The 14,360-nt window shown below is 38.2% G+C and overlaps 1 protein-coding gene across 1 annotated transcript in view; it reads left to right on the top strand.

Annotated features, from left to right (window-relative positions):
* Nucleotides 1-14,360, top strand: part of DNAH7 (dynein axonemal heavy chain 7) — a 152,509-nt gene that overhangs the window by 84,975 nt on the left and 53,174 nt on the right. Inside the window, exons 34-40 of the mRNA XM_063304672.1 lie at nt 2,871-3,026; nt 5,544-5,712; nt 6,615-6,741; nt 9,605-9,824; nt 10,395-11,267; nt 12,523-12,752; nt 13,734-14,064. Coding sequence (XP_063160742.1) covers nt 2,871-3,026; nt 5,544-5,712; nt 6,615-6,741; nt 9,605-9,824; nt 10,395-11,267; nt 12,523-12,752; nt 13,734-14,064 — 2,106 coding nt within the window. The remainder of the gene's footprint in view (nt 1-2,870; nt 3,027-5,543; nt 5,713-6,614; nt 6,742-9,604; nt 9,825-10,394; nt 11,268-12,522; nt 12,753-13,733; nt 14,065-14,360) is intronic.

Here is a 14,360-nt window from a genome sequence, read left to right on the forward strand (position 1 = left end):
AGCAGAGACATCACACTGACAACAAAGGTCCGCATGGTTAAAGCAATGGTCTTCCCCGTAGTAACGTATGGCTGCGAGAGCTGGACCATAAGGAAGGCTGAGAGAAGGAAGATAGATGCTTTTGAACTGTGGTGTTGGAGGAAAATTCTGAGAGTGCCTTGGACTGCAAGAAGATCAAACCAGTCCATCCTCCAGGAAATTAAGCCAGACTGCTCACTTGAGGGAATGATATTAAAGGCCAAACTGAAATACTTTGGCCACATAATGAGAAGACAGGACACCCTGGAGAAGGTGCTGATGCTAGGGAGAGTGGAGGGCAAAAGGAAGAGGGGCCAACCAAGGGCAAGGTGGATGGATGATATTCTAGAGGTGACGGACCTGTCCCTGGGGGAGCTGGGGGTGTTGACGACCGACAGGAAGCTCTGGCGTGGGCTGGTCCATGAAGTCACGAAGAGTCGGAAGTGACTAAACGAATAAACAACAAATCTGTTGCAGTTAATATTGCAGGGTTTTTTTTACTTTTTCCAATATTATTAGTTTCCTTTAGAAATATTAGTTATCTTTAGTTGCTTTTAGAAATCTTACCTTGTTTAAACTATTGTTGGTTTGTTTTTTTGGCATTCAGTGAAGTCATTTTGAATTTGGTCCCATTATATATGTAACTTTAAATTATGGATTTCTAATGTAGATAAATAATTGCTAACATTTCAGCCTGAAAGCTATGGAAACTCTAATTATTGTCAACCTGTAAGTTACTTTTTGGAGTCGTCCTTCAGTATAAATGATTTTTATTTATGTAATTAATTATTGCATCCATCATATGAATAAGTCGATCTGTTCTTCAGTGGAAAGTGGCATGTAATGCTATAGGGAGTGATGCATTATTAAGTTTGTACTTGTGGTGAAGATCAGAAGCTACTTCTTTAAGTATTTCTTTTTTCTTTTTCTTTCTTTTCTTTTTTTCTTGTACACCTTTTATTCTTCTTTCTGAGTTTAGTTTGTATTTTCTTTTACCATTGTGATTAAAACTTTTAATAAAAAATATTTTTTTAAAAAAAGGAAAGCAGCAAGTGATCCCCTACAATTGTTTTGCCAATTTTGAGGTTTATCAATTTATTCTGGTTTAACGTGAAATCCTAAACTGGAAATTATTTTTGCAATAAAGCACCATAATGTGCTTTTATTTAATCACTCTTATATAAAGTATAACTGGCATGGGACCCATGGTTCAGATGAGGCTCCAAACCACCCTTAATTTATGGTAATCAGAATAAATGTACAAAGTTCAGCCTTTCCCAAGAAAGAGAGGCAGGAACTAGCTGCTCCAAATGGGGCTGCCAGCACATTATAGCAGCTCCTACTGTACATCATCATCTTCCTCCCCCTCCTTTTCCTCAGTGGATGTCCTGACATGATAAAACTACAAATTTCTTCAGCCATCACAAGCAGCATCCAGTTTAGTGAAGTTGATGTGGGAAAAGCCATTATGTATTGATACCAAATGACTTGTTGTCCTCTTATACATTTTTGGAAGAGCCAAAAGATACATAATTGTTGAAGAAAAATCACAAATGAATATAGCTCCAGATGCAATAGGATGTGAATTATTAGAGGGAGGCATGTGCCTACTTAAACTACATGTGTGCTGAGAGATGAGTTGCCAACACAGTCATTGTTTCTTGTTGCTGTTATTCATTCCTGGATTCCTCCTTTAATACTCTATTTTGCTTATGCTTTATCTGGCTCACGTTATGGGGGAATAAGGAAAGGTTATAATACTGAGCTATTGCTACTAAGCAGGAATGGTTAATTGCTGTCACTGTCCAAAACACTGTGCATGAACAATATTACACTTTCTGTATTGAACATCCTAAATTTGCCCTGTTCTGTGATGCCTGCTGGCTTGAACACAAACTTTATGGCTCTGGTGTTCTTTGCAGGTTTAGCCTAACAGTGCACAGCTTGAACCTGAATGTCACCATGACAAGGATTAAAACATCTAATTCTTGTAGCAGCTGAGAAAGGCATTTTACTGTAGCAGACTAATTCCCCTTGGGCATTCATTTCCTTCCTAGATGTCACCTCCTTCCTATTTCATAGGAGAGTATAAATTAATAAAGTGGTAGGAATGTTGTCATACAAATCCATGCTGTTTCACAACTGTGCTCTCTCTCTCTCTCTCACACACACACAGAGGAAGTTTGATTTTTTGAGCTCGCAGTCCACAAAGGCACTCACTTCCTAAAGACTTCTATTAAGTATTTAGTAGCATTAGATTGAAATTAATTCTTCATTCTGTGCAAGTTATAAATTGCTGTTTACTATAGGGGGAGCTTTCTACCTTGCATGTTCCAATATACTTATTTAAAAATCTTAATAATGTTCCCTATTCTTTGGACATTAGGTTTTGGGTAAAACTGTTTCTCCAAACTGGAGATTTGGGAAAACCATAAAAGACTTTCAGGACTAACATCTTTGCAGAACTTAGCAGCTGACCACCAGCTTCTAAATTTATTGAACAGGCAACTACTTAGTCTGTTAAGGTGATATTCTGGAACTTGCTAGTAAGTCTGATAATATTGTGAAATATCAGTGATGCATAATCTATATAAAAAGGTGTCCTTAAATTTTGAATCCCTTTGGTTTATTTCTGCAGGAAACTCATTAAAGAGCCCTGAATGTTAATGACTTTGCATGTGTTACCCTCTCATCATTTTTATAAGGAGAATAACTAACAAACTTGAAGTGAAAAGCTACCTCATGTGCATGACTTGCAATAAAAACAGCCCTTCCGCTTGCCTCTGTCTGAGCTGGCAGATTTATATGCTTGTGTGACCCAATCTTGTCTCTTTTTAAAACTATCTTGACAGGATTTTCTCTTAAATCGTTTAAATAAGGAAATCTACAAACCGCTGCTCATTAACTTCTCAGCGCAAACCACGGCAGCTCAGACTCAGAACATCATTATGTCAAAGCTTGATAAAAGGAGAAAAGGAGTCTTTGGTCCTCCTCTAGGAAAGAAAATGGTAACTTTTAAAAAGTGAAATGTAACTTGTCACCCTGCTTATGGCAGGCCCTCAGCATCTTTTTAAAAATTGGTATATTTTGAGTACAAAACACAGATACAAGGCATCCTTCATCAAGAGCACAATGATATTTAAATTGCTGCCTACTTTTAAAACACAGCAAAATGGTTATACAAACTTTCCCATATCTTTCAAAGAGAGAAGCAGCAGTTTTCATCTGTATCCACAGCTGATGTGGGTGTTGCCCTAGTTTTCATTCCAATCCTGTACAGGAGTACAAAGGATCATAGAAGAAATAACCCACATGGTGTGGGTCTAAATGGTGCAGCTTGAAGATGTGTGGACTGGCTGGGGAATCCTGGGAGTTGAAGTCCACACATCTTCAAGCTTGCCAAGGTTGAGAAACACTGGTCTAAGTTGTCCATGATGGTGCTGACCCCAACTGCACTTAGCTGGCAACCAACCATTCTAATCACTCTGGATTGTGTGCTATTGGCATGCAAAAGCCAGTGAATTGCCTGGGTGAACCAATTGCTGGGCCAGCTGTGTCATGCAAACAAGTCCTAAGTACACTTTGATTATTGGATAGAAGAGAGAATTTTGGCAGTGGTGGCTTGTCAGTAATTCTGGCTGAAGTAATTAGAGCTAGACCAGGTTTACACCCCCACTCCCTCTCCCCCCCCACACACACAGTACGTATGCATATGATGTCCCACCTTTCTAGACAGATGTTACTCATGGCATCTAGAATAGTAGAGTAATGAGATGGGAACAATGTATTGTGTCATATTAGATTGGGAATTAAGGACTATATTTCACTATTCTCTGGGGCAAATGAACCAAGCAGCATACATTTTTATATAACTCAAAGGAAGAAACTGGGTTATTTACATAAGCTCTCCAGAGTTTGTATATGATTGCAACAGGGTATAAATATAATAAATAAATAAATAAATGCATATTTCTAACATGCCTTTCATTGATCGAACAATCCCCAATCCCAAATTACAATTTATAAGTAAAACCATGGTACAAGAAACCCCTGAGAAACCATCAAACAACTTAAGGGACCCATAATACAAGCAAAACAAACAGCACACTAATAGCAAACCAAAACAAATTTTACTGAAGGTCATAGCAAATACACTCAGCAGTCACCTATATACTATAGAACTTAATTTTGCAAATGGAAGTGCATTCCTGCAAAACAGCTTCTCCATTTCCGCTTCTCTCTTGTACCCTACTGTGTCTCCTGAAAACATCTGACACAAAGAAGATTTGGGCTAATGCACAAAGGCTGTAGGAAAAAGGGTTGATCATAAACGGCTGAACAAAATTTGTACAAGTAGAAAACATAGTGAAAAAGACCTATGCTGTAATTTTCACACCCGCTGGTTTTGTTTCTGGCAACAAATATTATATCTTATATTAAGATATAGTTAAGGAACATTGCTTATCTGTAGCTGCAGGTATGTAGCTGCATATTTTAATAATCATTAAATCATTAAATGTTGAATATTCATTATTAAATAATTAAATAATTATGTAGCTGCATAATTTACACTTTAAATTGTGTAATCTTATACACTACTACCTGGCTAAGCAAATCCCACTTAACAAATATGCATAGGACTAAATAGCACAGCTGGCTGTTCAGAATCTTGGACCTATGCCATTTAGCAGTTCAAATTGAGCAAAATTGTCTCCATTAACATGCAAATAAGTTGCAAAGAATTCATTGTGCAGTGGAACCACACTTTTCTTAATTCCTCCGTTCTTGCAATCAGTTTGTACTGTTTCATTGATCAGCTCATGGGCAGCTTCCTTGGCAATACAGTAACCTTTTTTAGCCACTTATAGTGAGAAGGAAAACTAGCTCATATGCAAAGCTCATATGCAAAATCTGGAGGTCAAAGAAGGAAAAAAAAGGGGGGGGGAGAATTAGCTTGAGTTCACATATATACACTAAGACATGGTTTGTTTAACCATAGTTTATGGAATATACTATAATTGCCTGTGTTTATGCAACATGCGAAACAAAAAGAAACCAGATTATAATTTAGCATGGTATATTAGAGTCTCTATATCTGAGCTGCAAAAATGGGGATGGAAGAGTTTCCTTATCTCTTTGTTGCCGTGTAGTGGTCTTCCAGATGTTTGTATCTCAGATGCAGCAGCCAATATATCTATCCTAAGGGTAGGTGGAAGTAGCAGGCCAAAATTCAGATGACTGAATGCTGCTCTTAACCCTTGATTTAGAGCTGGCCTAAGGGTACCTGAGATGTGGGCTCAGATGTGCTGGACTCCAACCAATAATTATGGAGAGTGGGAATTTTCTTACAACATCTTACACTGTCTTAAAAATATGTAAGAGAAGGGCAGGTTGGTTGTGATGAATTTACCTGGAAACAAGGTCACTCTAAATGAGCTCAGCAACACATTTTTAATGCCTTTGGGTACAACTTATGGGCCATGTTCAGAATCAGTGTCTTTCTGAGAAACAGTTTTGGTTTCTAGGTGGTATTTGTTGATGATGTCAATATGCCAGCAAGAGAAGTCTATGGGGCTCAGCCACCAGTGGAGTTACTTCGTCAGTGGTTGGATCACTGGAATTGGTATGACCTGAAAGACTGCAGTGTGATTAAACTTGTGGACATCCAGATCATTTGTGCAATGGGGCCAGCAGGTATGCTTTTTGGTTATAGTTAGAGAATACATCTCTAAAATACCAAACTTGCTACTGATTATTCTTTTTAAATATTCAAATTAGGTCACCCCTTTTTTGTCATTCATGTATCATAATTTAAAATTGCTTACTATGAGGTGGGTCCTCTACAGCTGAAAATGGCTGGGTCTCTCTTGAGAGGGCCTGCAAAGAGCATCACTGCTATGTTGCAGTTAAACTGAGGGCTGCATGAAATTAGCCCAAGGGCCTCCTGAGTCTCCTGTCCTTGGTTTAGGGGAAAAATGGAGATTTACAGAATAATATGTGGAAACAATACGTTCCAGAATTCCTTGTCTGAGTTAGAAACACAGAGGCAGATCCATGCATTTAATCCCTGGTTGTCCCACAAAAAAACAGATTTCATTTTTGTTCAAAAGATATGGTTTGTTTAAGAGATCCCATAATCCCCATTTCAATGTGATTAAACATGTAGATTTATCACCACCATAGCTACCTTGACGAATCTAAATATTAGCATGGATGGAGTGCCCTTGTAAGTAATAACTGTAACTCTTTAGCGTGAGTTTATTGATGCAGCAAGACTTTGGATAGGATTGCTGTCACTTTTACTGTATTACCTGGTGTATGGAAGGCTTACACAGTCTTCCTTCTTCAAAATAAATTGTCTTTTGCCACTGTGGCATGTGTATCTGGATCACAGAAGCTGCTCTTAATAAAAAGTCCCTTTTGGTTTATGTGTGGAGAGCAGGAAGATTCCCTCCCGTATGAGGGAGATGGGCGGTGATAAAAATATGATAAATAAATAAATAAAATAAATAAATAAATAAAATAAAATTGGTTGCAGAAGTGTCTGATAGACTTAGATTTATTCTACGTGCATCGGTGGTTTACTTTCTCTACAGGTGGAGGTCGAAATCCAATCACTCCTCGATATCTGCGACACTTCAACACAATTACCATTAATGAGTTTGATGATGTTTCAATGTATACAATTTTCTCCCGAATATTAGACTGGCATCTTACTATATGGTAGGTGATGTTGTTATATTGTGGCATGTTAACTTAGATAAAAAAAAGATGATGATTGCCTGCCACAATACTTTTCCAAGCATCTTGCCATCCAAGAGTATTGGATTGTAATATCCTCATTTAAGAATGTCAGTATGTTCAACGATATCTTTTAACATATTGACATCGTGCAGAATTGACCCTCTGATGGCACGCCAATATACTGTAGCCAATCTTCAAATTAATTTCTGAAGGATATAGAAAAGCAGATATAATTTATTGTATCAGAGCCATTGAGTAATTCATTGATTGTGTTTATATACAATTAAATTCAGAAGACAAGTCCCAATGATTTATACCATAAAATAAAAAGAATAGTAAGAATATAAAAACCAGTTAGAATACCTTAAAACAGTAGATGACCATTCCGCTCCCTCAGGCCTGCTGGAACAGCTCTGTCTTTAGTCATTTTGAGACCACCAGCAATGAGGGTGCCAAGCTAATGTCCATAATAATGAAGGCTGCAACTGAAAAGTATTGCTTACAATCCCCTGCCCCTTTCACCTCCCCTGCATTAAAAGATATTGGGGCAAGTCCACACTGAACAACAACAACAACAACAAAAAATTTTTATCACAGCCAAAGGCCAGAGGAAAAAGGTATAACTGAAAACATTTAAAAAATCATTAAATAAAAGTAGAATAGTTGAGATAAGAATATGTTACAACTGTGGGAGACCTTTCACCAAATGATGCCTAATTTTCATGGCTGCTGCACAGTATTTTGCTAGGATCAGAGTTCAGGCCGGTCTGAAAGTAGTGGGTTACCAGAAATTATTACTGTTCGTTTCACTAACCCTTCTAAGAGTTATAAATGGTCTATAATCGGAGAAAAAGAGGTGCATGTAAGTATTGTCAAATTGCCCAGGGTACTGATGTAAAAGAGGCAGGGTAGAAACATTATGAACTATCTCCATAAATGGTACAATAAAGTAACACATGGGGGACTGTTTCAACATCTCCAGTTCCACACAGGCAAACACATTTCTCAAATGGAATATTAAAGTATCTTCCCTGTAATAATGCCAAAGGCAAAATATTATGCCTTGCCCCAAAAAAGCTTTCCTTAGTTTGGGAAATGTCAGTGAAGAGAGACAAGGACAAGTTGGTTGGGCTGCTTCTATGCAGAAAGGTTGCACAGGCAATATATTGCCATCAACCCTACTCTGTATGTCTATATTTATTTATGTATTTATTTGGTAAATCTCACATATGTGACTCTGAGCAGCATACAAAACTAAAAAACACAAAAATCAATAAAACAAAATCATTAGAAAATAACAACCAAACTCATTAAAAAAAATAAAAAACAAACATTAAAAATCATTACCCATCCCCCCACCCCCCTAATGGGCAGGAGAATGCACTCCCATTTCCCTAGCAATCCAGCCACTTTACAGGCTCCATGCCCATGTTCCTGGATCTCCAGACCAACAGGCTAGCAAGGTTGGGGCCAATCTGATTGCAGGAGGAACGATAGTCCAAAAGGCGGGTGCTGCAGCAGAAAAGGCTCTCCTCCTGGGTTGCATCAGATGACATTTCTTCATGGACAGGACCCGCATCATGCCCTTCTGCTGGACCTGATGGTTATAAGGGTTAGGGTTGACACAAAAGTGAGGCTCCTCCCTCAAGATGTTGGCTGTTGTGTCCTGATATATCCATTTTCCAACTAGTTGCCAATTGCCCAACCTCCAGCATTCTGAATATGAACATCTTCATATTCAAATAAACAAGGAAATTACTGTATTATTCCAAGGATGTTATTTGGGGTATCCCAATATTCCCATTAGAAACTAAAAAATAACAAAAACGAAATAACTAAGCAACTAAAGAACATTGTAAACTAAAGAACAGAATGCTAATTCCCCTTACTAAAAATATTGCAAGAATAAGAAAGTATTTCTGGATTGGTCTCATAAAATGAAGATGGTGTAGTGATTGCCTAATGTTGATCACTGCTTTTGAGTGGTAATTTTTGGACCTTGATGATAATTGCTGGAAGGCTAAGGGTTCCTGAATCAGTGTGAAGTGTGTGAAGTAATTTGACTTGACTGTGAAATTCACTCATACCAGATGCTGCTGCCATCCAGACAGCATCTATGCACTTGACATGTCCCAGTTCCTGGCAAGGGTGGGAATTATTTTTTTAATGTTTTCATAAATGGTCGTTGTTGGTTTCATTTAGTGAACAGTTTTATTGATGACTGCTACTTATATCCAAGTGTTTTATAGACATTGTCTGTAACCCAAAGTTATATTTAATTAGACAGTCCGTGACCCATTGGGTCATAGTTTCAGAGATATTTCCTTAGAAATTCCTTAATGCCTTCAACAGTGGCAGACCTTCTGATGTACTGCCTTCACTGGAAAGGTTCTTAAAAATTCAGGGAGATATTCAGAGATGCCTCTGCCTTGAAAATAGCCCGTGTCATTCATATTGAACTGTATAGCATAGTCAAACATCTGGAGTTGACCACAGGAAATGTTTTATGACATTTTGTATTATGTCATAAAATGTTTTATGATATTTTTTATGTCATAAAATGTTTTATAAAATTTGCCAAATTTCAATTCTGTGAGAGTCATGAGCCCTGGATTTTGACGCATTCTGTAAAGTATCCCATTTGAGGTACCTTGGTTCAAAAATTGCTGCCCTGTGATGCACCATTTCGCCAGTTAAAGGTTACACATAGACAAACAGGAGAGTTTTATTAGTCTATAGATGAGCAATACAAAGAATTTGGTGAATGAGGGAAAATGTTTAAGTTTCTATTTTGCATTGAATGAACTGTTGTACGGCTTTAATCTCAACTTTCAATCAACAGTTATAGCTTCCCCTCGGAATATGTTGAACTGACTTCACAAGTTATTAATAGCACAATGACTACGTACAAAGAAGCTATGGAGAACCTGCTCCCTACACCCACCAAATCACACTACTTGTTCAATTTGCGAGATTTCTCTCGGGTCATTCAAGGGGTTTGTCTGTCACGACCTGAAACAACCATTGCTACAGGAACCATAAAACGCCTTTGGGTTCATGAGGTAAATTTCCCATTAGTAGCTTAATTGAAGGCTCAGTCTTACATTTGTTTGTAAAATATTTTCTTGTAAGATAAGGTACTGAATGGTTGAAAGCTTCAGTAGCGTAAGCAATTAACTGCTGTGCCTTGTAACACCATTTCCACTTAAAAGAAGTCAACAGTAGATGTTATAATAAAGAAAAAGCAACTTACAGTTAAGAGCAATGTGTGTTATTGGTCATACCACTGCAGTTCCCATTTTGTGAATGGGTAACACCATCTGTCCTTCTACTGTGGAGATCATGATAGTTATGAGCAAGGCAGCCTTCCTCAACATGGTGCTGGCTGAGGATGATAGGAATTGTAGTCCCATCTGGAGAGCATCATGTTGAGGAAAGCTGCTATAGCACTACACTGTGTTCGTGCCAATCAGTAAACATTGTTGATAGAAAATAGCTTTTCCACATGTCATTTAGTTAGCCCTTTTGATTATATAACTTCTCAAGCTTAATAATTTTTCCTGAAAGAATGTATGTTTGCAAATAATTGCAATTATTTATTATAAACAGTCACAGTATTGTTTGTTGTACAGGTCCTTAGAGTGTATTATGACCGCTTAGTAGATAAAGCAGATCGATCATGGCTGGTTGGATGCATCCGAGAAGTAGTAACAAAGCACTTGGAAGAAGATTTTGATGAACTTTTCCAAAGATTGGATTTCAATTATGATGGTAGGGTAGAAGAGGATGATTTGCGAAGCTTGATGTTCTGTGATTTTCATGATCCTAAAAGGGAGGATACAAATTATAGGGAAGTCTTGGATGTGGATGAACTGAGAGTTGTTGTTGAGAGCCATCTGGAAGAATATAATAATATGAGCAAAAAGCCTATGCAGCTGGTTTTATTCCGATTTGCTATAGAACATGTTTGTCGAATTTCACGCATTTTGAAACAACCTCGTAGCCATGCCCTTCTGGTTGGTGTTGGTGGAAGTGGTCGACAGTCCCTAACACGTTTAGCAGCATATATGTCTGACTACACACCATTCCAGGTTGAAATCTCAAAGAGTTATGGGACCAATGAATGGCATGAAGATCTAAAAGTCATTCTAAGGAGATCTACTGAGGGTGAGATGCAAGGAGTTTTCTTATTCACTGACACCCAGATAAAAAGAGAGTCATTTTTAGAAGATATCAACAACTTGTTAAATGCTGGAGAAGTGCCAAACCTCTTTGCAGTTGACGAGAAGCAAGAAATCTGTGAAAAGATGCGCTCTATTGATCGCCAGCGGGATAGAACCAAGCAGACTGATGGTAGCCCCATTGCTCTTTTCAACATGTTCATTGATCGTTGCCGGGATCAGCTCCATGTTGTATTGGCCATGAGTCCCATTGGAGATGCCTTCCGAAATCGTCTTCGGAAGTTTCCAGCTCTTGTTAATTGTTGCACTATTGATTGGTTTCAGGTAAGGCTTGAGAAATGCATGACAGTGTTTGAGGCAATCCAGTTTGGGCATCAGTGACAATACAAATAAGCCTCTTGGAGCTGAGTGTAGTCACTTTACTCCTTTCTTTCTGGAGGGGAAATGAGCCAGTAGAACTTGCTACTCTGTGGTGGGAACAAACAACGATTTGAGTTCCAAACCAGCCAGAAATTGAAGCAATGGTTTAAAGCTGGCTTCCATATTCCGCTGTATTAGAAAGCTATTTAAGTATGTTCCTACTATGAATATCACTGTAAGCTATGGTTAATTATGTATTCCTTGTGGCTTTTTAAACCGTTTTCAAATATTTTGCCCATGGTGTAATTGAAAAAAAGAAAAGAAAAATTTGTTTCCTTAACATATGTTTTTGCTTAAACAAATTCTGCTGATATTTTTGTTTTCTATGTTTAGTGGGTTTTTTTTTTTAAATGGAAGAACTGTATAATCCCCTGACTGTATTTTAAAATGGTACATATATCTTTTCCTTTCTAGCTAATAGCTTTGGGAGTGGGATGATTTGGATGGGGGGCTATTGTTCAGAACTAAATGGGTAGATAGTTGCCTGCCCCCTTCCCTTCATGCTGTAGCCTCCCTCCCTCTGCAGGTCCTCTTAAGCAAGAAAAAGAACTGAGAGCTTCAAACATGGAGCATCCAATTCACAATAAGTTTGATCTTTAAGCTTATTGATTTTTATTATATACCCATAGCAGCTTTTTTTTCCTACTCAAAACCACTCATACAATTTTTGTTAGACTCTTTGTTAGGCTGTCGCCCCTGTAAGTTTCACAGAATCCCACTAGTATCTTTTCAGTGGTGGCTTCTTAAAGGTGGAAAATGAGTTGATGCCTCCCATGCTGTCTGCAGCCACACAATTCTCTTTTTGCTGCCCCTGGACTTTCTCCTACCACCTGGGGCCACTGCCATTAAAATTTGGCAATATGACATAAATATGTTTTCAATGCTTTCTGTGGCTTTAACTGAGTAAAAACCATTTAAACATTAAGAAGATATGGTTCATTAAACATAGCCCTCAACCATTTTCTGACAAGACCACATTTTCTCTTGCCACTGGCATACCTATCTACTTTTCAGTGTGGCCTTTGGCCCATTATGAAACCTATGCAGTAGTTGATCTCTTCTCTTTTTAATGGCTGTTTTTAACCCATGAATATTCTTTATCTAACACTCTTTTTCCATAGTAACAGTCAAACCTTTTTTTTCCCTTCCTTAAATTCAGTCATGGCCTACAGATGCTTTGCAGGCAGTTGCATCCCGCTCCCTGAGTGATATTGAAATGTCTGATGAAACCCGAAATGGCTGCATTGATATGTGTAAAAAGTTTCATACTTCAACCATTAATTTGTCCGAATTATTTTATACTGAGCTCCAGAGACACAATTATGTAACACCAACTTCATACCTAGAATTAATTTCCACTTTCCAATCCCTACTGGAGAAAAAGAGAGCGTAAGTACAATTAATGTAGCCTTTGTTAGCAAAAATAATCTTGTACTGTTTTTTCCACCACTGCCCCTACACCCACCCACGTACATACAAACACAGAGTCCAACAAGGGATGCATGTGAATAGAAATAGAACACGGTGCAAAGATCTCACCCACAAGGAAGGCAGCTTTTTTCATACCCAAAGAACAATTGTTATTATTATTATTATAATATTGCTACTGCTAGAAGATAACATAGCATAAAATGTAAGATGTTAAAATAGTTCAAGATTAAGAGTGCAAGTAATAACTTGCTGGGTTATCTGTGGTGATCATTTTTTTCAAGCAAAACTAAAAAGGAAGTTTTATTTTTGTTTTCTTTCTTTCCTCAGTCTATTTATCATAGGTGTAAATAGACAGCTGGTTTGTAAAAAAACATAAACTAAGTGGTTCCTTTGAAAAAGTATTTCAGATATACCTTTCCATTTTCTGTTTCATTTTTATTTGTATTTTCAGTTAATGAGGTTGTACTATTGAATTTTATTGAATATGTTTTGAGGTAGGTTCTGGAAGCTTGTCTTCATTTATTCATTCATTGGGTTTTGAGTGGTTTTTCCTTTGTTCAGAGCAGCCTATAATGCCGAATGAAATCAATATTATAAAAGAGTACCCCAAACCATGTATAAAACAAAAAAGAAACCAAAAACCCAAACTCCCAAACCTTGTAACGATTGCAACTTCAGTTGACACCAATTGCCACAGACTACAGTATGTGTTTTGGGTCCCTCCATCTCACTGACCATCCAAGATTTAAGAAGACCATCTTAAGACTCAAGAAATGCACTATTAATTTACTGGATGGGAGGGGGAAAAGGTAGAAGTAGTGCCAGCAAAGACACAATGTCTGTCTTGATGGTTGGGTGGGTGGATGGGTGCTTGGGGGTTAAATTAATGACACTTATATGGCAGTGTCATTCAGATTTAGTCTTCTGATCTATCTCCAGTGAGGTGATGAAACTGAAAAAGAGGTATGAAGTGGGTTTGGAGAAACTGGATTCAGCTGCTGCCCAGGTGGCCACCATGCAGGTGGAACTGGAAGCCTTGCAGCCTCAGCTAAAAGTAGCAAGCAAGCAAGTGGATGACATGATGGTCGTTATTGAGAAAGAGTCTTTGGAAGTGGCAAAGACAGAGAAGATTGTGAAGGCTGATGAAGAGGTCGCCAATGAGCAAGCCATGGCTGCCAAAGCCATCAAAGATGAATGTGATGCAGATCTGGCAGAGGCTTTGCCGATCCTGGAAAGTGCGTTGGCTGCTCTGGACACTCTGACGGCACAGGTACAGCCCTGTTTCATTCGGGCTGGGCTCCTTCAACTGAAAGGGAGAGGCACATCAATTCATATGTTGTCTTTCTGTAGAGAAGAGTCAAGGCTGACATGGCATTAATGTATTACATTGCTACAGAATTTTACTTTTGCCCCATTTAAAGGGTGCCCCTCTCCCTTAGCGGTAAGACACTGCCAAGCTCAGCTTTGTTCTTCTAGGTTTATTTGAAAGGCTGGGGAAGTTAGAAACATACACAGACTTACTCAGAAAACTGCATCAGTTTTATTCAGAAAACCGTCTCCGTCAGG

The sequence above is a fragment of the Candoia aspera genome, chromosome 1, assembly GCF_035149785.1.
Source record: "Candoia aspera isolate rCanAsp1 chromosome 1, rCanAsp1.hap2, whole genome shotgun sequence".
NCBI lineage: Eukaryota > Metazoa > Chordata > Lepidosauria > Squamata > Boidae > Candoia > Candoia aspera.